We start from the raw sequence: 22,487 nt of genomic DNA on the forward strand, positions 1-22,487 counted from the left end.
GTGAAAACGAAAGTAGATTAAGGTGTTACCATATCTGGACCACGTGTACGCAGCACATTCATAGGTAATGAATGTCTATTGATTGATAAACTTTTGGTAAATGTTCATCGTATTACACTAACTAACATAAAGAATGTACACTTAAAACCAGATATGGTAACACCATAATCTACTTTCGTTTTCACATACATGTACCCAAATGAGCAGAGACTTTACAAACAGATAATATTACTCACAATGCAAATTATATTGAATAAGAATTTAAAAAAATTATCGAATAAGAATGACATGATTATCGAATATGAATTACATGCTTTTGAATATGAATAGCAAAATTATCGAATATGAATGACATGATTTTCGAATATAAATAACATAATTATCGAATATAAATGACATGATTATCGAATATGAATGATAAGATTATCGAATATGAATCACATGTTTTTGAATATGAATGATAATATAATCGAATATGAATCACATGTTTTTGAATATGAATGAAAAGTTTAGAATATGAATAACAATTTATTGAATAAGAATGACATGTTTTTGAATATGAATGATAAAATTATCGAATATGAATAACAACTTTTCGAATATGAATGATATGCTTTAGAATATAAATTACAAGTTTTCGAATATGAATAACAAGATTAGTATAATAGTGCAACGTTTTACACGCCATAGGCCTCTGTCACTGTTTTAACAAAATGTAAAGAATAATTTTCATCTTAAAACCTGAGGGCACAGAAGAGAGGTGAACCCAAGGCCTTTCACATACTGAGCCACTGGGTACGATGAGGAAAATTTAAACAACAGATGTTTTATATGACAAACCTCTATAACAGTATTATATATAATTTTGATATTTAATAGTATTTTTATAATTTATTGTAAGAATTTGCTAATACGAGTTACAATTATAGTTCGATTTAAACGGGGGGGGGGGGGGGGGGGGGGGTGGATCTTAGGTAGGTCAAATTCCTAGTTCCTCTTTATTCCTTAAAAGTAATGGACCTCGATCCTTTCGGGGCCTCTGCTCCATTACTTTTGAGGAATGGAGAGGTACTCGGATATTAACTTGTACGTAAACTTCGATAGATTGATTTGGTTGCTAAAGGGGCGATGATTTATCCACCCTATGGAAAAACCTACACTAGGCCAATGGACGAAACAAGTCAGAAACTAAAAATGATATCGTTCTTTATCCGTATATATGGAGAAGGATACCGTGCAGAATTACGTGGTTGAGAGTATAACGATGCGCAGAGGGAGTTATCCCGATTACATAACAGTGATTACAAAACTTGAAACCTGAAATCCAAAACAGAAAGAAAATTTGGTAGCAAAATCGAATTTTTGAAAACTCCAAAAGGTGGACTTATATATTCTACTTGTATTGTTACTGAACAAGCAATCAAGTCGACATTTCCGTTAGCCCTTTCAGCCAAACGACAAGTCAAAAAAATTGCTATGATAATCAAAAGTTAGATTTTTGACTGCCACAATATTGCCTATAACCTACCATGATCACCTCTATACCATCTCTGAAAACATGTGTATAGAATATATAACCATTGGTCAAGCGAAATGCAAAATTGTATTAGATTGGGAATATTTATCTCCTCAATTGTTATCTGCGACCATGAAGTCACTGTTTAACGATCCCGTGTATTTCTAATTTACTTTTATTAGAATTATCTCGCTTGCGCCATTAGAATTTATCGTCTGAAGGGAGACAACACAGTTGTCACCCTGCACATGAGGGAGACATCACGAATTGTCTCCCTTCACGTGACCAGCCCTCGGCCGATAAAATTGACTGAATTATTCTGAAGGACGTTAATTTTACTTTACGTCATGGATACTGTAGTCTCGTGCAACCAGACGCTTTGCCTTTTCCGTAAATATCCGAAGAGCAGAGAGTCTGGTAAAGATACGCGATAACGTTTGTAACGTCAGAACGAGGCTTACCAGAATTTCGGTATTTAATTTGATTGGTTGATTCAACACACCTTCAAAATAACGACTACCGAAGAAATTTGTAATAGATTGAATTTGCCGTTTAAGCTTAAGAATTTACAACTAGAATGTTTATAAAAACTTTTGTAAAAGGAAAGGATTTATTTGCTGTTCTACCGACGGGAAATGGTAAAACCGTTTTATCAAAATTACTTTAGGAGGCAAAAGTGAAAGTACAATTTCCAGCTGACAAAGAGCGTATTTTTTTTTATTGTACAGGTAGTAATGATTTTCCCATTAGTATCGCTAAGGAAGGTCGAATCAACTAATTAGCATCAAATTTTGGAATTGACTGTTTATGTCAGAGAGAATCCAACGGAAACTAAATTAGCGCTCCCTAGTGGTAACAGTTATTATCGCGTGTCTTTACCAGACTCTCTGTTCGTCGGATATTTACGGAGACAGCCGAGTCTGGTTGAACGAGACTATGGATACTGCCACTCGGATCACCTCGACCGATTCCATCTAATCTACCTCGGCTGTATACTAGCGGAAAAAAGAAACTGTGCTTTATAAAATTTAGTATAATTTTTCTATATTTATTGTTTATATTTATAAAATCTAAACAATCGATAAATCGGATAGTACCCGACCCAGATGCAAGGACTTTTTTATGGTTAGTGAACACATGTTGTTTATTGAAGTGTTCGTACGCACGAGTTTTACTGGCCAATACCGTTTGGAGTAAGAAGTGTAAAAGGTTTGTTTGGACACTATTCGTTAAGGAAAGCTCTTTAGTTTTGACAAAATTTACCCTTCTGTCATGCCACGACTTAGCGAAAACCAACATAATCGTGCTGTTGGGATGCTTCAAGCTGGAATGGCACGAAATATCGTAGCAAGACACTTTGAAGTTCATCCGAACACCATCCAGTCATTATGGAGACGTTTCCAACAATCTGGTAACACTCGGAATCGACCACGTTCTGGGCGTCCTCATGTGACGTCGCGTCGACAAGACAACCACATTAGACTTGTGCACTTGAGAAATCGTTTCCAGACAGCAAGTTTGACTGCTTGTAGCATTCCTGGACTTCGACCAATCAGTCCAAGAACTGTGCGTAATCATCTGCGCGAGCACAACATCAGACCAAGACGTCCAGCGATGCGCCCAATATTGCTTCAACGTCATCGTATCGCTAGACTAGCGTGGTGCAGGCGACATCTGCGAATCCGAATACAGAACTGGGCCAATATTCTGTTTACTGATGAATCCAGATTTCATTTGGATAGGCTGTTGTAGAGTGTATCGGCGCGTTGGGGAGCGGTACCAGGACGCTTGTGTTGTGCAACGTCGACAATTCGGTGGAGGTAGCGTAATGGTGTGGGGTGGAATAACAGCACGTGGAAGGACCCCTCTACAAATTGTCAATGGAAATCTCACCAACGTACGCTATCAAGACGAAATTATTCAGCGCCATGTGATACCCTTCATACAGAGACAGCAAAATCACATCACTCTGCAGCAAAACAACGCAAGGCCACATGTTGCACGTGTAGTCAGGGACTTTTTTGTTCAACAGAATGTCGATGTCTTGCCTTGGCTAGCTGTTTTCCCCGATTTATCGCCGATCGAGCACGTCTTGGATGAAATGGAACGACGTCAACGCCTTTTAACAAATCAGCCAATCTTTAACCAACATCTGGAACAACATCCCTCAAGCATTTCTGAACACTTTAGTGGCATCAATGAGGCGCCGTTGTCAAGCATGCGTGAATGCAAATGGTGGTCACACGCGTTATTAACTTTGTTAATTCAAGTTCGAATACCAGTGTCTTTCGAGTGTGCTGAAATTGACGTTATTCGACGTTAACATTAATGGATTATGAAATGTTGTAATGAATACATTTGTTAACAGTATTACAAAACATAAATTTTGTTCAATGTTTTTTTTTCCAAATATTAAATAATGCACAGTTTCTTTTTTCCGCTAGTATATATGCTTTCCGCCTTGTTATGTATAACAATATGTTTATCGTCATTGATCAACTGGTAATACTGACAGTTCCCGCGAAATAGTCCATTTTATAATATATAACACTCTCAATATTTGTAATTGTTTCTCTTTGTGAATTATGGTTTTTTTCCCTCGAAATAGAGGTTAGTGTTCTAAGGAAAACTCGATAAATTCATTTTAAAAAAGCCATTTTGATCACTACTTTCTAAAGGCAGCAGTTTTTCCGGGAGAGTAAATAGACGACCACATTACAAATGTTAGGTGTAGTTACAGACGTGTATCAATTCACGTCATACGTCCGAGGTTAGATGTAGGATACCGGAATCTGCCGAAGTTTGCTGATTGGGATACTTCATGATATGTGATTGTTAATATTACTATATGTAATGTATGCTTTAAAGCTGTATGATCCGATGTTCATGTATTATTTTTGTACATAATTACTTTCAAGCAGATTAATTAGTGTTAAAAGTCATTAACTTTTCCTTAATTACATGCTTGAAAACATTTGCATGTAAAAGAAAAACAGCGAGAAGCTTATTTAGAAAGTAAATATAGTGTGGTACACATGAATTATCCGGAACACCTCAGGCCTTTTACCGAAAACACGGTGTTTTCCGGTGAAAGGCTCGAGGTGTTCCTAATGACGCATAAATTATACATTGTTAGGCGTCTTTAAATAGCCCTACACGCATCAGGGGAATCCCAACATGATGTATTATTCAGACGCAACTGTCTAATTTTAAGGCTGAAAGAGCGTAAAACAACGAATTACTTCGAGGTGTTTGATATTTTTATTTGTTTTAAACTTATGGCTCGGCGATGTTGTAACAAAATACACAGCTTTACACAGATAAAACCACTGATGATCTGAAAGTTTGAACTGGTCACGTGACTGTCACTTGAAATGGCAGAGTGACGCAGTTGTTTGTAAACACGTAAATTGTCGTAATAAGGACCATACGACTTTAATGATATGTGACTGTTAATTTCACTATTTGTCGTGGATACTTTATCATGATATGTGCTTGTAACAACATTGCATTTGTTTGTAAGGCTCATTATTACAACTGTATTTTAAACGAATTTGGCATTAATTCCGACGAGACATTAGTAATCGTACTTATACTCCAACTGCCCTTTCAAAAGATGAAATTCTTCAATATCATGCTTCAGTTTTAGACACATTTAATGTCCCAGTCAATGGGTCGAATGAATATGAGTTACTTTACCTATCCTGGATTCCTAAACTACATAAAAAGCCTTACAAAGATACATTGCTGGATCCAGTAAGTGCTCTACCACGTAAATATTAACAGCTGTGAAGGAGATACTTCTAGCTTACTGTGCGACTACATATGCCAGAAGTGGTGTAAATCAAGTGTGCATTCTAAAAAATTGTACAGTAAACTTGAAATCGCAAAACTTTTCTCAAATCAACAACATCAAACCGTATGACTTTTCAACACTTTACACGACCATTCCTCACAATGAATTAAAAACTAGACTCCTTGACATCATAAAATAAAATTCAACAAAAATGGAAAACGGAAATATCCATATCTAGTGATCACTCATCCAAAAAAATGCTTTGTTAAACACCACTCTGATTCCACGTACAGGTACTCTGAAGTTGAAATAAAAAAATAACGCTGAGTTCCTCATTCACAATATATTCGTGGTCTTTGGTGATTAGGTCTTCCAACAATCTGTTGAAATGCCCATGGGTACGAATTGTGCTCCTTTGTTAGCTGACCTGTTTTTATATTCACATGAAGCAAAAATTATTTTCAAAAAACTATTACGTGAGAAGAAAAAATCTCTTGCTGTGGCCTTCAATTCGACATTTAGATATACATATGTATCGACGACGTTTTATCTATTAACTATAATAACTTTCATTCATATGTCAATTTGATATATCCTTGTGAACTCTAGTTTCTGTGGAAACGAGAGGGTTATTTATATTCGGTCTTTCCTATTCCCCTCGTTTCTGTCCAAGCCTTCATAAACAGCTTTTTAAAAAAGCTTGCCGTCTTTAGCAGCAACTCTATAGAGCGAAGTTGAATTCTATCCCTTGTCTTCATTATTGAATTGAGCTAAAATAAATAATCTCACGGACATCATGCCTACAAAGCTGTGTCCTGACTCCCATTGTAAAAGTTTGTATTTATGAAGGGTATATGTACTGGAAATCAAAATCACTGTTCCCTGTATTAGCACTGATTAAAGCCTCTATATCAAATGAAACTGAGATTTTCAGTGTGTATATCAAAATATTTATTTTTAAACAAAGTTATGAAACAAAACAAACTAAAAAGATTTAAATTGCTCAAATTTGCATAAAAATTATTCTTGCATATTGTACAGTACAACTGCTTTAGAAATTAACCAGGATAAAGACCTGAGAATATTGTAATAGTTTGGCCAAAAATTATATCATAAAATACATAGAGTTTGATGGAAAAGATTAATAATTGTTATTCAAATTTGAGCAATTGTAAGGGAAAAAAATATTCTGAAGGAATAGGATAGTTTTAGAACAGATGTGTTGAAAAAAAACAACTTTAAGTTTACCTGATACAGACAGTCTAAACTTGCAGCAGGGGTAATTTTAAGCAACATAATATGTAATGAAATGTTACTATCCTATTCCTTCTTAAGATTAGCGAAGTTCTCAAATGCCACTGATAATACAAACAAAAATGGTAGCATTGGAATCACTGATTGTCAATTAAAATTATTCTAAATGTCTACTTGCAACTTATTTTAATAATATGACATATAAACTAAAATGACAAGTGAATATTGTAACTGTCTAAGATTAAACAGCAATTTTCTTTTAATTTGTGCATGAAAAACTTACAACATAATCTAAATGTAACTGTTCCTGTAGTGACCTGTACTTGAAACAAATCTTTATTACTATCATACAAAGAAATTCAACATTTATTACTCAGACTACTTTGTCTTCAGCATATGAAATGTTACTGTCCTACTCCTTCGTTAGCAAAGTTTTCAAATGCCGCTGATAATATAATACCATTGTGTCTCTGATTTAAATCATGAAAAAACGTCGTCACTCTATGATATTTAAGAAAAAATATGAAACAATCACACATAATTAACTATACTTCTGGAAGTCCCTGAAAATGCATAAATTAGACTCGTTTACCTAAATTGTAATAACAGGTGGATGGATTATTCTTTTGCATGCTTTAAAAAAAACCCAGTGATCCTCATTTTGAAGTCAAGCCTTATTTATTCTTATGTAATTCTTAGCTTAAGGAATCATTAAAACTGTTTTGTAGGGATTAGCCCTACCGAATAAACAATTCCCAAAAACACAAGCAATCAAAACAAAAAACGGCGAGTTTTTCTGTTTGTATGTAAAAATGAAAACATTGCTATAAATGAAGTAAACATAGAAATGCTTTGTATTAGTTGCTTTTTAAAAAGTAATGTGTCAATTTCATGAATTGCATTTTTCTTTTATTCGTTTTGTCGATTTTTTTAAGATTGAAAAATTGTTAAGTCGTACGAAAATTAGAACACCAGAAAATTATCTCCTTTGCCTTGAAAAGCATTTCAACCAATGAAATAATTGAAAATTTTCACTTCGCTATCAAATTCGCCTCCATGATAAACAATAACGCATGTGTCATTTCATTTTGTAAAACACTTGGAGACCCAAGAGGGGTGAAATGCCTTAATTTAGTAAATCGCACAAAAATCTAACTTTTTCAGTTCATTTTTTCATCACACGCATCGTATTTTTGTGAATGGACATATTTTTCTGAATATGAAAATACAGAAAACAATAAAGATAAAAATGAAGTTGTTACATAAATTATTCTTTAGAAGTGTTTGGTGGAATGTAAATTAAATGTAAGATCGCATGTTCGATATTGTCTGAAATAAATGCGCATATTGTATTTGCTGTGCTGTTTGTTTTGAAAATGTCATTGTTGTAACAAAACAAAACAAAAAAATAAATAAATAAATAAATAAAAAGAAATAAAAAAGAAGTGTTGAAATATATGGGATTGAATAATATTTGATTGATCTCGATCAGGCGCGGGTCTTGATTTTCAAAGAGAGGTGAACCAAAGGATTTGTTGAATGTTGTTGATACAATGTACCATGATACATGTGTGTGTTTTGTACAGTGCACTTAGTTTATCGTATGCATGCAGTCTTATAAGTTAGTTACCGATTAAAACATCCTTTAAAAAAAGAATTTAAAATGACAAACGTATTTACAATGTTATTGATAAATGTTCAATGTCTGACAAAAAACTTGCTTTACTTAGTCTTCATCAACCCCCCCCCCCCCCCCCCCCCCATTAAAACAAAATTTGATGATGTTGAAAATAATAATCAGTGTACATGAATATCGATGTCAGATTGCATAAACTTGCAGGAGTTTTGAAACCCTCCCCCATGAATATTTAAAATTAAATTTTGATCCAGCATTGATCATTTGACATTTTCCCTAAAAGATTCTTTTCGGATGCATGTGAATGAATCTCTTTGTTAAATAATTAATGTCCAGTTTGATATTGGGGGTAATAATTCATTAATGCCACTTCAGAAAGTCTCTCCTTGCCCATTGTGGAACGTAAGTACATCTATATACGTGTTGAAATTAAAAGGACCTTTCTGCTTTGCAGTTGGTAACGGGTAAGGTGCAGCCAAGGTAGAATTACAATTTCTGCGGGTTGGAAAATATCCTTATTGAATCCCGACAAGCATTCCACTTGGCATCAACTATATATATATATATATATATAGTGGGATAAATCTCCGATATAATCTTCTAGAGTGCTCGACGTGGCCTCACGGAGCTACATAAATTGTAGCAATATATATATATATATATATATATATATATAAGCTTGTTACACTCATTGAAGAACATAGGAATAAGGTATGCTATGGGAATCGGCGTAAATATTTATTTGAAAAAGTTCAAATATTTGGGGGTGGGGATGGGGTTACATCTTGTAGTTCTGGAGTATCAATTGATGTTGCACCAATTAACTTAAAATATTACTAATATCCATCAATTATATATTTAAAATATATTTGTAAGAAGTCGACTTAAATGCATGGGGTAAAGTTATCAGCTCCAAATCTTCTGAAAAATAAAAGATATAGTAGTTTACGAATTTGTCAAGTAAATCGATCAATTTACATCGAATTTGTTTTCAAGACTACATACATATTCTCAGCTTGATATATCAATTGAAAAAGTCAACAAAGGCACATTTTACCATTGTACATTGACGTTATTAATTTTGTACATTCTTGTAATAGAGCAAGAAACGATGGATATAATACGCAAGATCGTAAATACCGAGTTAGCGGAACTCTCTTGTAAAGAAGTCTGGAAAAGCGTGTCGATCTTGGGCATTTTTTATTTATTCAAAACAATGGCATCGGAAGACGATTTAACCTCCATGTGCTTTCCACAATTAAAAGCATTTTTATATGAAAGGTGTGTAAAAACGTCTGGATACAGGAAAAATGAACTTCTGAATTTAGCTCGCGAAGCTATATATTTTGACGCAAGCTCTTTTCAGCTTTGGGAATTTCCTGGCTGACAGCAGTGGGGAAAAAATCCACCACATTTCCGTTAAAATCTATCAGTTGTGGATATTTCTGCGTATTATGCTTCTTTCTTGAATCATTACTACAGTATACTGCAATGCAATGATAGTACACCATTGTTAAAATCGGGTGAATCGATCACGATAAAAGTTGCAGAACTGGTACTATTTACCAACATGCCCAAATTCTCGCATACTCTGGGTCTCGCGAGACTTTGAAAGGGGAAAGTAAAATTTAAAACCAAGACAGAAAAAGTAGTCGCGATCTTGCGTATAGCTAAAATAGCAATCGGAAAATCACCCAACCTTTTCAGGGAATACCCCGGAAAAGGCCGAGTGATGTTCCGATTGCTAAAACAGAAGAAGGGGGAAGCATGGGGGATGCTATACCGGGGCTATTTTTCCTAGGGGATGGGTGAGTTCGGGTGAATTCTTGCTAAGGGAAATTCTATTTTAGGTCCATTTTTCTGGGGGAGGGGGGGGGGGGAGTCTAACCAGAACCCGTTTTCCCGGGGGACAATTCCACCGTGTACAACCCCATATTTGGGGGTACGGAATTCGAAGCGTGTTTTATTAGATAATTTTAGTTGACATATTTAGCTTGTTACAGCTATAAAAATCTAACTAATCTTATATCAATATACGACGGAACACAGTGATGCCCCGCGTACTCTTACTCGTTTCTCACCTTGCAGATCGTACTAGCTCTAAACAGGTGAACACTTCAACAATATTCGGCAAATGTGGGGTTGTACACAGTGAATTCTATACGGGTGAAAATCGAAACTTTGTTCACCGGCACCTTCTCATCCGTTTGTGTGGATTATGTATGTCTTTTATACGACTGGCATTGTGAAAAATGTTTTAATGTCTTTTTAATGCTTTTTTAAAATCAGGGTGGAATAAGTATGGATATTTAACGAAGTGTAAATATGATTATATCGGGCACGGATGCATGGAGCGTAGAACATTAGGCCTATAAATTATAATTTGATAAAGGCAAAGCGTGTTATCAAAACCGAAATACTGTACTGAATATTTGACTGTTTGAAAGTGAAAGTAGGATACACAGATTTCAAGAAGTTGAAGGTAAATATTGAAGAATATTGTCAGATGAGCTGGTTTAAGATCTAGGCAAAACTAAACATTATAGATCTTATGAATTTTTATATAAGTGTTGTGATTTGTCAAGTAAAACATCAACACTATTTCTAATCTAGAATAACCTTTACTAGTGTTGTGAAACTTGGTTTAGATTAGCGATATACTGCTGTTTTTATTGATTTGTTTCTTCCCCACTTTCTTTTTAACTTCTTTGTCCTGAAAATTGATCGTGTCGTTGGGCCATTTTGGTGCTTTTATTATAGAATTTCTCTCTTGACCTTGCTTAGCTGCAGAACTTCGGGGAGGAGGATTAGGACAAACACGATTGTTTTCAAGTTTTGTTTGTTCGGAGAGTTACAATGACAAAGATCAGACATACTGTGGGTATAAGAATGTTGTTGGTCTCTCTCTCTCTCTCTCTCTCTCTCTCTCTCTCTCTCTCTCTCTCTCTCCTACACACACACACACACACACACACACACACACACAACTTATATAAAAATATTGAAAGACTGTTTGGAATGAAGACGAATTTTCTTTCATTTCATTTGGGAGTGAGATGACAAATATTTAAAGTTCGAAAACACTAGCTTTTTCAATTCAACCAAATAAGCTGTTTCTATTGTCATTTATGGAAGTTTGAATTATTGATAGATATAATTGAAGACATTTTGAATTTGGCATTTTTTTTTTCAAGTGAATATTGAACCAGTCTTTGGATTATCTAGGTTTATGTGGTGTTTGAAAAATCTTCCTTCATTATACAAATTAGCAAATGCTTACCAAAGCATTTGCTGCATATTCATTGCAAACATTGTTAAATAAAGGAAAGGAATTAGAGTTTGACAGAAATTGAACAGCTAAACATTCGTTGTCATGAACTGCATGTACTACTAACACAATTTGGTTGTATGTCCTACCTCACCACAGCTCCAGTTCTCAATTTTCCTCTCTTGTCTGCAGAAGCGCAGAACATGTCCATTTTCTTCGCAGAAACAACAGATAGCCGCCTGGAAATGAGAGAATTTTGGCTATATTTCGTCCATGCAGCTATACAGTATCTGGACTTCTTTGTTAAAGAGTTTCAAGAGAGTATTTGTACATTTGTTCCAAAGATAAAATCCGCCTTTCCAGAACACCTGATATCACTGGTGTTTCCAAGGGTCCGTGTTTGGCCGATTCTCGATGTTGTATTTCTATAGGATTTATTAGATTGATCATTGTTCGTTGTCTTCACATTTTTCATAGCATGGCTCTCCATATATCATATTGTAGTAGTTAGGGCTATATGGACCATGGCAGCTCTGTGGTTAGAGCACCTGACTAACCATGCAAGAGATCCAGGTTCAATTCCCGGTCCAGCCACAAATGTTCTCCTTTCCTATATCACAATATTATATCATTCAATCTCAACTCGTAGCATATCAAGAAATGCCATACAGTATCTTACAACTACCATTCTTTTTGGTGTTTTGATCAAACCACTCTTTTGTCTTTCCCGCGTTTAGGGCGAATATGTAAAAGTGCAAGGCGAAGAAGAATAAGTGTTAGAGTGAAGGAGCGAAAATGTTAGGGCGTTGAAGCGAAGATTTGATGTTGCGAGGGCGAAGGAGCAATTAAAGGCGAGGAAAACAATATCGCTCCTTCGTTTTCGCACTCTCGCCTTCGCCTCGTCGTTCTTGTCCATTCGCTTACTCGCATGAGGAGATTTTGATAGGCGCATACCCAAGATGGGTGACTTCATTATCAAGTTACTTTATCTGGTAATGGTCATATTAACTGCACATCTGTAGCTCTCTGTTACTTTATCTGGTAATGGTCATATTAACTGCACATCTGTAGCTCTCTGTTACTTTATCTGGTAATGGTCATATTAACTGCACATCTGTAGCTCTCTGTTACTTTATCTGGTAATGGTCATATTAACTGCACAGCTGTAGCTCTCTGTTACTTTATCTGGTAATGGTCATATTAACTGCACATCTGTAGCTCTCTGTTACTTTATCTGGTAATGGTCATATTAACTGCACATCTGTAGCTCTCTGTTACTTTATCTGGTAATGGTCATATTAACTGCACAGCTGTAGCTCTCTGTTACTTTATCTGGTAATGGTCATATTAACTGCACAGCTGTAGCTCTCTGTTACTTTATCTGGTAATGGTCATATTAACTGCACAGCTGTAGCTCTCTGTTACTTTATCTGGTAATGGTCATATTAACTGCACAGCTGTAGCTCTCTGTTACTTTATCTGGTAATGGTCATATTAACTGCACAGCTGTAGCTCTCTGTTACTTTATCTGGTAATGGTCATATTAACTGCACAGCTGTAGCTCTCTGTTACTTTATCTGGTAATGGTCATATTAACTGCACAGCTGTAGCTCTCTGGGGATTGGGACAGAGATAAAAGAGATACAGATCCTTATAAAAACCTTCGATTTACCTGGATGGATTTGACCGGCTACCTACATTGTAACATGACTACATCAACACTAGGCTGAAGCTAGCAGCCACGAAGCAGCAGCCAATAAGGCCGTAGAAGTTAGTAGCCAATACGAAATTTCATCAAAGTACTGAGAGTACTCAGACGGAATACTAAAAAGTAACACATGATACAGTGTAAATCAAGATTAATAATTTTTCAAACAATTAATAAACATATTCTTAATTATCAAGTTTCATATTTGAAGGCAATTGCGCTCACCTAAATGTTCCTAACGTTAAATCATAGTGTGATACTGAATGTTAATAGCAACTTAATCTTTGAAGAGTCCACAAAAGGAGTATGCAGAAAAGGACTCATTTTCCGCCCTTAGTTTGGGCTGTAGGGGTACCATCTGGGGTCTCCTAAGGGAGGGGCCACTTTTCAGACCTCTCTAATAATTGACTAAAGGGTGTCGGAATAAAACAAAATTGATAAAGGACTAGCGACCAATGAAGTCAGTCTAGTTACATGTATATCAATTTGAAGGTGTGAGTTTTTGGGTTGCATGGGGCTTTAATGAATGTTTGAAGGTATGCTTGAACACAAGTATAGTGGAAAAAAATGTTAGGAATATTTTCAATATCAAATTGTTGAGACGGTGATGCAAGAATTCAATGATACAAGGCCTCAGCCGTGCTCATTCTGTGTCTGCGCCGTAAATCGAAGGATTTTATAAGGGTTGGATCTGTAGCTCTCTCCATTGTCCCAATATTTTTCCAGAGAGCTACAGATCTGCAGCAAGATCTGCAACTATACTTTGTGACATTAATAGTACAGGATGGTATACAACTGTGTAGGTGCCGAATCAATACTTATATTTATTGGTCTATACATATCATATCTGTACACTAAATTTCTTACTTAAACCTATCCAACTGGAAATTTTAATGTCAATTCAAATTTTGAAAGGGTTTGGAAAGGATTACACTCTGTTGTGGAAGACTTTTTAAGCTCTGAATCGTTTCGATTTTACAGTTTCTGGTTCATCTCAAATACTGTCAACATTTATACTCCTATAGATGTGTTTTTCACAATTTTAATTGATGGTACAAGTAAATTCGTTAATTCAATAACAGATCACCGATTTTTAAAATCGTCTAGATATCAGTTTACCCGAAGTTTTGTATGAGTTTGTTTGTTTTGTTTTACGTCCCGTCAAGAAATTTTCACTCATATCGAGACGTCACCACTTGTAAGTGAAGTACCACAAATTTGGGGCTATGTTTAGTGCTTATGGCCGTAGCAGTGAAGGTCCTTTAACGTGTCAACGCCTGTCACGACACGGGACCTCCATTTTAATATATATCCGAAAGACCCGTGATTCTCACTTCTAAATGCTGAGCGTTTGGTCATTCACTACCTATGTTTACGTCGTAGGTTTGATGCAGCCATGGCACAAATGGGGTTCGAACTTACGACCTTCCGGTTACGATTGTGAACGCTTTACCACTGAGCTACCGCGACCGGTCTGAAAATTTAGTATTTGGGGCAACAGTTTAAACTCTATTTGGACCAATAGTTTAACTTTTTTTCCTAACCTCCATCTTGAATTTTGAGACAAGACTTTAAAAATGCAACATTTTTGCAATTTGAAAAAAAAAACAATCCGATAATTCTCCTAGTGTGTTCTTTTGAACTCTCAACTTCTGTATAATATTCTTCAGTATCTTTATGTGCAAAAATGCCATTATTCATTTTCAATCCACCAGCATTAAACTTCTTAATATCTTATTTTTAGAAGACATGAGTGTGTGTTAATTTGTATTCCTCATGATGTGCTGACACCAACAGACAAAACTAGTTTATGCGAATAAATCTTTTAGAAAATTATATGTTAGTGCAAATAGGTTCAAGTTTAACACAATTTAGCTGAATAACAAGCACTATGACCCGAGTTTCCTCTTCAATGCAGAAATATAAAAAAAAATATTTCCAACAATATACAAAACTACCAAAAAAAAACAAAAGAAAAAAAAAACAAAAAAAAAACAAACAAACCAAAAAACAACAACAAAAACCAAAAAACCCCCCCCCCAAAAAAAAAAAAATACAAAACTCAGGTGCAAACTTCTTTCACAATTGCAAATCTGCAATGAAAGAAATTATGGCCACTAGATCTGTATGTATATTTGAAATTACAAATATCTAGTATACCATTCTCGACAATTCCTGTAGTGACGTCTGTGAAACGTCTCTATAGATCATAACATTTATCTCCATTTAGGTCACCTATGTCTCGCTACTATACTGACTTCGCGATATCAATGGAACATAGATTAGACGAAGAAAAAACCAGGTGTAGTAAATAAGTACGAGGTAAATTAGGATCGAATGGATGGATTTTATATAAAAGAATAGTGTGTGTGTGTGTGTGTGTAACAAAAGCGTTTGTAAATGTACTTGCATTCTAGCTGTAAAGTAAGTGTCACATGTGGAGAAGGAGTAACAGTCGCTTAGTATAAAATGTTCTTAACGTCATGTGGGAATCCAATTCTTCAAACTAACGTGTTTTTTTTTCAGATCTTGCGGTCATGTCTGGTGTAGTGTTCTACGTAGCGCTAATCTTTGGACAGTTTCTCTGTGTTACTGGACAGGGCTGTCCATCACGATGTACATGTCACAAAGCCATTGTCAACTGTCATGGAAAGAAACTTGAACGAGTACCACGGAATCTACCCATGTCTATAGAACGACTGATCCTTAGTCAGAATCATATTGAAGAAATCAGCAGGGATGACTTCTGCACTCTACCTAACCTTGTCGAAATACAGCTTCAAAACAACAAAATAAGTTCGATTCCGTCTCACACATTTACGGGTGAGTGTATTCCGAACATTCAAAGCATTCGACTGGAAAACAATAAGATAAATGTCACAGAAGCCGGTGCATTTTACAATTTATCAGCACTTGTTAATGTAACTCTGATAAATAACAAATTGAGTCAGTTGCATCCTAATTCGTTCGATGGAACGACTTTGAAATTTTTACACCTGGGAAGTAATAAACTAAAGAATATCCCAAACCTACGAAATCTAGATGTTCTAGAAATGTTGATAATGGAGGGAAATGAAATACAGAATGGGACGTTTCCTCATTTCTTCAGGACCATGCTTAACATGACAACAATTGGCATGAGCAACAACAAAATTAGCAACTTGGACAAAGATGTCTTCAGTAATTTGAAATACAGCAAAATAAGAAAATTGGAACTTGCACGCAACAATATTACAAAGATTTCCAATGAAAGTTTTCTGCCACTTTCAGCTTTACAGTCCCTCAAATTAGGTTGGAATCCATTGACGGACGATGAATTATATAAAGCCTTATCCGGATTACTTGGCGCACCCCTAACCTCTCTTAGCATTCCTGGTTTACAGTTTAATGGACTTATGCCATCATCCTCGTTTCCGTTGCTAAAAAACGCGAATCTTTCAACACTTGATATGAGTTTTAACGAAATTAATAATATCCCACCATATGGTTTCAAAACACTGACCCAGTTAAGATCTTTAGAAATCAGCAATTGCGGCATTCGTTTTATCCATGAAAATGCTTTTGATGGTCTAAAAAATCTGAATAATCTTTTACTGACTAATAATTATGTTCAATCTGTGCCGAGAAATCTTCCTAAAAGTTTGCTTTACCTTTACATGACTGGAAATCAAGTTGATGTTTTAAAAACCAACTCCTTTTCAAATTTAGGATCTTTGAGACGTCTTTATTTGGGCCATAACAAAATCCTGACTCTCTTTCAAGGTGCATTTGTTGGACTACACAATTTGAAAGATTTGCAATTGTATGGAAATCGGATAAATACTCTTCCCAAACGTTTATTTGCGCCGCTGTCTAGTCTGGTATCACTAGAACTCCAAGAAAACAATTTGAAAATGATTCAAAACTCAACTGACACCTTTTCCTCTATGATATCATTGGAATATCTAAATCTAGCTGACAATGACTGTTCCTTTCTTCCGGTGACCTTGTTTGCTAAACTTAACAAATCTATGCAGACGTTAAAACTTCAAGGCAATAGACTTGGAAAATATTTTCTAGATGATAACGAGGGTAAATTATTCACGGGTTTAAAACATCTGAAATTTCTTGATCTATCAAGCAATCAAATACACACTTTTCCCTCTAGCTTATTTCGAGACATGGACAGTCTTGAGACTTTATCATTAAGGGATAACTGGATATCCGGATGGAAAGGGAACAGTTTATCACTCTCTAGTTCTCTTCATTATTTGGATCTTTCAAATAACAGGATTGCAATCATCGGTGAAGAAACCATGAAAGGAATGCAATCATTAAAAACTGTTAACTTCACAAATAATCCTTTCGCATGCACGTGCGATCTACGCTGGTTTCGAAAGTGGATTAGAAGTACCAATACAACTATTTCAAGCGTGGAAAAATATCAATGCAATTCGCCTTTAGAGTGGAAAGGCAAACCCCTTCTGTCATTCGATGAAACAAAGATCGAATGCAATCTCGTCGCCCTTACGACCACTATTGGAATTGTACTTGGTGTAACAGGACTAACTTTTGCGATTGCTTTTGCCATGTATTGGTATCGTCTGTACATTATATTTCTCTGGTTTTTGATAAAGAAACGTCTGTGTTCGATACGACGTAAAGGTTACGAAGAAATACTGCACTGGGAGTACGATGCTTGTATCGTTTATTCAGAAATGCAGGAGGATTCCGTGTGGATTCAGGAGAATATTTTGCATAACTTTGATAGAGGAACCGAAGATGATGATAACCAGGGTGCATACAAAATTTATTTTGACGATCGTGACACCCTGGGAAGTGCTTTGAAATTAGATACAATGATGAATGTTATGGAAAAGAGCAGGAAAATCATCATCGTTATTACGAAAAATACCACAAGTGACCACCTGATGAACATTCTTATATTCGAAACTCTGATATTAAAAAGAGATTCACTCCACGATATCATTGTTGTTACAAAAGACAAATTGTCTATATCAGATATACCGCGACTTCTGCACTCCACATTCATCATAGGTGATAATGTTGAATGGAGAGACAAAGCCATTTACAGAAAGGTTTTCATGGCGAAAATGAAAGAAAAGTTGGAAGACCCTATCCTTGAGTATGAAGACGAAGCTTAAAAGACTGAGCGCAGTATGTCTGTAGTGTATGGTTCAGTTTTCTCCTTGACAAAAAAACATTTTTTTTCGACATCACATGACTTTAAATCAACAAGCGGAAGCATAATGTTTCATTGCAGGCACTATGTTCAAGCTTCATCTCAATCCGTTGTTTTATAAGGAATAAAATCTACACTACTTAATGCAACGCCACTTTTGAGAGACCAAGTACCAATTTGCCGAAACGTCTTACAACTTAGGAGTAAAATTATTTTCGCAATTTGTTAAATATTACACTTTTTTAAAATGTACATTAATGACTAACCTAAATACATGATGGAAGATGAATACATACAAATGTTTTCACGACGGCTAACCTTAACTGATCACATTTTTGAAGAATGAAAGGAAGATGGGCTAAGAGGTCGGACTGAATGCCCACAGTCGGTCAATTAAGACTGCATTAAAAAGTGTCAACTTGGCAAAAATTGTCCATTTTGTATCTCAAAGGATTGCATAATTATCAGATTATCATTCAATAACTTCTTACATATCAAGGTTGTGCATTTAAAGTCTAATATTAAGATGCCCATGTACCAATAAGACATTAAAATGCATAGAAAACAAAGGAATATTTTGTTCAGTGGCTCAGCTCTCCATTTTTTTTTTTTAAATTGTTGAATAGAAAGGGTTAAACAAAAACTACTTCCACTTTTTGCAAAAAAGGGGGGATTCAAGACCCACTATATGTTTTGAAAAAAACTTTCCTATATAAATCATGCTTCTTGATATGAAAATTCAAAGTGGACATGGCGCTTAACAAGCTATTTATTCTGACGCAGACTTTCTATAAACTTTTGTAGGCTAGGGTAGCCAATGTGTCCGGAAGGAAAGACTGCACATTCTACATGTATATAAATTTAAGAATTTAGTAGATTGTTCATTTTGTGTTTGAATTGGTCTGATACATGTATCCCATGGATATATCGTGATATGTGATTAATTGTTAATTGTATCATATGACATGAACATTACAAATTATGACTTATTTATTACATGTAATGGTGTATGCTGTGGCTATTTCATTGATGTGGTGGTTGTTTTAGTTCGTCTTATGGTCAATAAATCATGACAAAATTCATTGTCGTATATGGAGTTGGGAGGACAGATGAGGATAACTTTTCGTGACATTTGTGTGGATTATATTTCTACAACAGCAATCAAAAATAATTATTTTTAAAAAAAACCCATTCATTATGTATTTCCCTTTCTACTGCAATTGAAAAGTGAGACTTTTTTAATGCTAAAAAATTCAAACCTGATGAACAGAAAGCGTATACATGTACTGTCAATGTTATTACATGTACACAGTACTTAAACTTTGAAGCATTCTGAATGTACGTCATGAATACAATAAATGAAATTGTGGAGTTTAATCTAATCTTTGAAGAGATGGATAGATTCCGATAATGAGTTATTACAAAAATGTGCAATATACCAGAAGAATCTTCAAGTATTGAAGAAATTAATAGTCTGTATTTCCAAGCACCCAACGTACCATTACACAATGATGACAGGCAGTTCAACCACCAGCCTAGATGCACATGAACAGCCAGTTAATTAATGTGCACTTATGTGCCTTATATTAGTTATATGGATTATTGGTAGAGTATAGGGACTCGCATTCCCTGTCAAAGTTTATATTCTTCTGAGCCATTAGGCGAGGGAGAATATATACTTTGTCGGAATGTGAGCCTCTGTACCCTGCCAGGAATCCAGAAAACGAATATGTCCGACTGCAGAGCGATCGATAATATCTACTTTACGAAGCAGTTAAAAATATAGATCTATCGAAGCCATTTTGTATCCAATCTATTCTTGGCAGGGTACATGGCTTCATTTTCCCGGCTTGTCGTCCAATCAAATGCCTAGATTTTTCTCAGCAGTAGGATATTGGTGAACATTGTTCGGGTTGGGTTTGAAAAGTTCGCGCGGTATTCAATTTGTTGATACGGTCAGTTGATTACAATGCTTCAATAAAATTCGTTCAAATTGCGTGCTTTAATTTAATTTACCGAGAATGTCATAATTCATCATTTAATCCGATGTCTATTTAATCAAGAACTAAAGACAGTTTATAAGTGATCTGTTGAAAGTCTCAATAACTTATTTTTAGAAAGATCAACATGTCGAGATCGAGGGCATTCTTCTTGAGCATTCCTCCGACGAGGTGATTATTTCCACTACCGTGATATTAGTGACTGTACAAATGCGCTAAGTAGAATTTTATTTACGTGCAACTCGCTGGTTTCCTTTATATCAAAGAGTTTATCGGAAATATAAACATGTATTTTTTACCTTTACAAACACGAAAATTAATACGTTTTACATAATTTCTACGACAACGAAACAGCGATTCTGATCGATTCGGAAAACTTGATTCAAGTTCAGTCAATTACTTTTCCGTAATAAATGTTTGCTTTCCCCACGGGGCACATCCAAACCAGGACATATTAGAAATTTTGGAAAAAGCACTATATGTAGCTTACTTTTACACATGTTCAACCACAATCTTACACCATTATGTTGCGACTTAACGTTGAAAATTTGACCCAAATTCAGTCAGATATATCCTCATGTTATACAAGTACGAGATATTGCTCGGTGGTTCTTGGAATAAATCAGGATGCCGCTTTGAAAAATATAATCCTTCGTTCCTGAATGAACCGGTTGTGAAGCGAGCGCACTAGTTACTTACATGTACAGTACCTGTGCCGGGATTCTATAACCGATTATGGCGGCCTCGTCAAATTTAAAGGGAAAGGCAACCCTAACCACATAGTTGCTTTTATGAATAAAGTATCACTTACTGATATCGTAATTGACAGTCTTTAACTACAAAAATTCTAGCTTAACAATTAAATCAATATTAATCTATCATGTATTTTAAATTACCCGCCGCTAAGAGAGTGGCCATTGGAGTTTAATTTATTACGTCACACCGTCTATTCCGGTTTATTTCATCAGCAGCACTCATTCTCTACCCAGAGTTCCGTGCGCTCCTCGCATTACATGTTTCTTTGATCCAATATTTATGTTTTCGACTAAATATTTAGTCATATTATGATATTTTTTTGGTGCAATTAAATTGATGCTTACTGTAAATTGTTTAAAAACGCCGTTTTCTGATCATAAATTTGGAACTACTTCGTATAATGCGTATGAATGTATAGGATATACATGTTGTGGAGATTTAAATGTAAACATGGAATCAAAAGTAAGAGAGGCTGTAAAAAAACGATAAGACAAACAGCTAAACGGTAAATATGCACTTATTAAAGTGTCAGTTGGCTATGAAAAAGAGCCTGATGTATCACCTGTTGCCTGAACTTTTAAAGGGAAAGGAAACCGAGAATGATTGTTTATATCATGTGATTATATTGTCACGTGATTCCAAGCGTTGACAGAGGTGTATGTGAAGCTTGCGTAAACATAACTGCACTGCATAAAAGCACTGTAAACATGACAAGTCACGAACAGTTAAGTTTGGAGCCGTATAGATTTGAGCCCGTTCTTTCGCATGAAGAAATTGAGAAAAGAAGACGTTCAGTCGAGTCGCAGACCAGGCAGACGGTACACGTTCTTCATACAAATGTCTCGAACCTCAACTTGCCATTACGCAAATGATGGATCCACAGTTTACGTAGTCTTGCCTTTTCAAATGACTTGGTTGAGTCGGGAATTTCGAAAAATAACTTTTTTTTCACATCTCCCCTTCGCATTAGTCTAATTAACTGCTTGCCAGGAAGACATCAACCTATTTATTCGTAAGATTTACAACATGCACATCTTTGATGATCTCGCAGGTGCTTGGGTTCACCCCCCCCCCCCCCCCCCCCCCCCGCGAATAAGCTACATGAGTTGATTTAATAATTTTTTGTTGAAAATATTTATAATGCATGTCAACAATGTCTTGCATACCCATAAAGTCCAAAATAATTCAAAATTAAGCCCATTTTAAAAAAAACCAAAAAAAAACCCTAGGCCACTGGTTATTATAAGTTTAATATACATGTAATAACCAGTGAGGGTATTTTTTTAAAGACTTATTTTGGACTTTATGGGTATGCAAGACGTTGACATGCATTAGAAATATTTTCAAGAAAAAAATAATTAAATCAACTCA

The 22,487-nt window shown here is 35.4% G+C and overlaps 1 protein-coding gene across 3 annotated transcripts; it reads left to right on the forward strand.

Annotated features, from left to right (window-relative positions):
* Positions 1-10,286: 10,286 nt before the first annotated feature.
* LOC125646016 (slit homolog 3 protein-like) lies at positions 10,287-19,442 on the forward strand. Of its 3 annotated transcripts, none has more exons than XM_048872132.2 (2): positions 10,287-10,684; positions 15,705-19,442. In XM_048872132.2, the coding sequence occupies exon 2, from the start codon at positions 15,716-15,718 to the stop codon at positions 18,320-18,322; it is 2,607 nt and encodes an 868-aa protein (XP_048728089.2). In that variant the 5' UTR covers positions 10,287-10,684; positions 15,705-15,715; the 3' UTR covers positions 18,323-19,442. The 3 variants fall into 3 exon arrangements, with proteins under 3 accessions (XP_048728089.2, XP_048728092.2, XP_056013869.1); XM_048872135.2 differs by lacking the exon at positions 10,287-10,684 and adding an exon at positions 10,959-11,079; XM_056157894.1 differs by lacking the exon at positions 10,287-10,684 and adding an exon at positions 14,089-15,480.
* The last annotated feature ends 3,045 nt before the right edge of the window (positions 19,443-22,487 follow it).

The sequence above is a fragment of the Ostrea edulis genome, chromosome 1 (genome assembly GCF_947568905.1).
Source record: "Ostrea edulis chromosome 1, xbOstEdul1.1, whole genome shotgun sequence".
NCBI classification, from domain to species: Eukaryota; Metazoa; Mollusca; class Bivalvia; order Ostreida; family Ostreidae; genus Ostrea; species Ostrea edulis.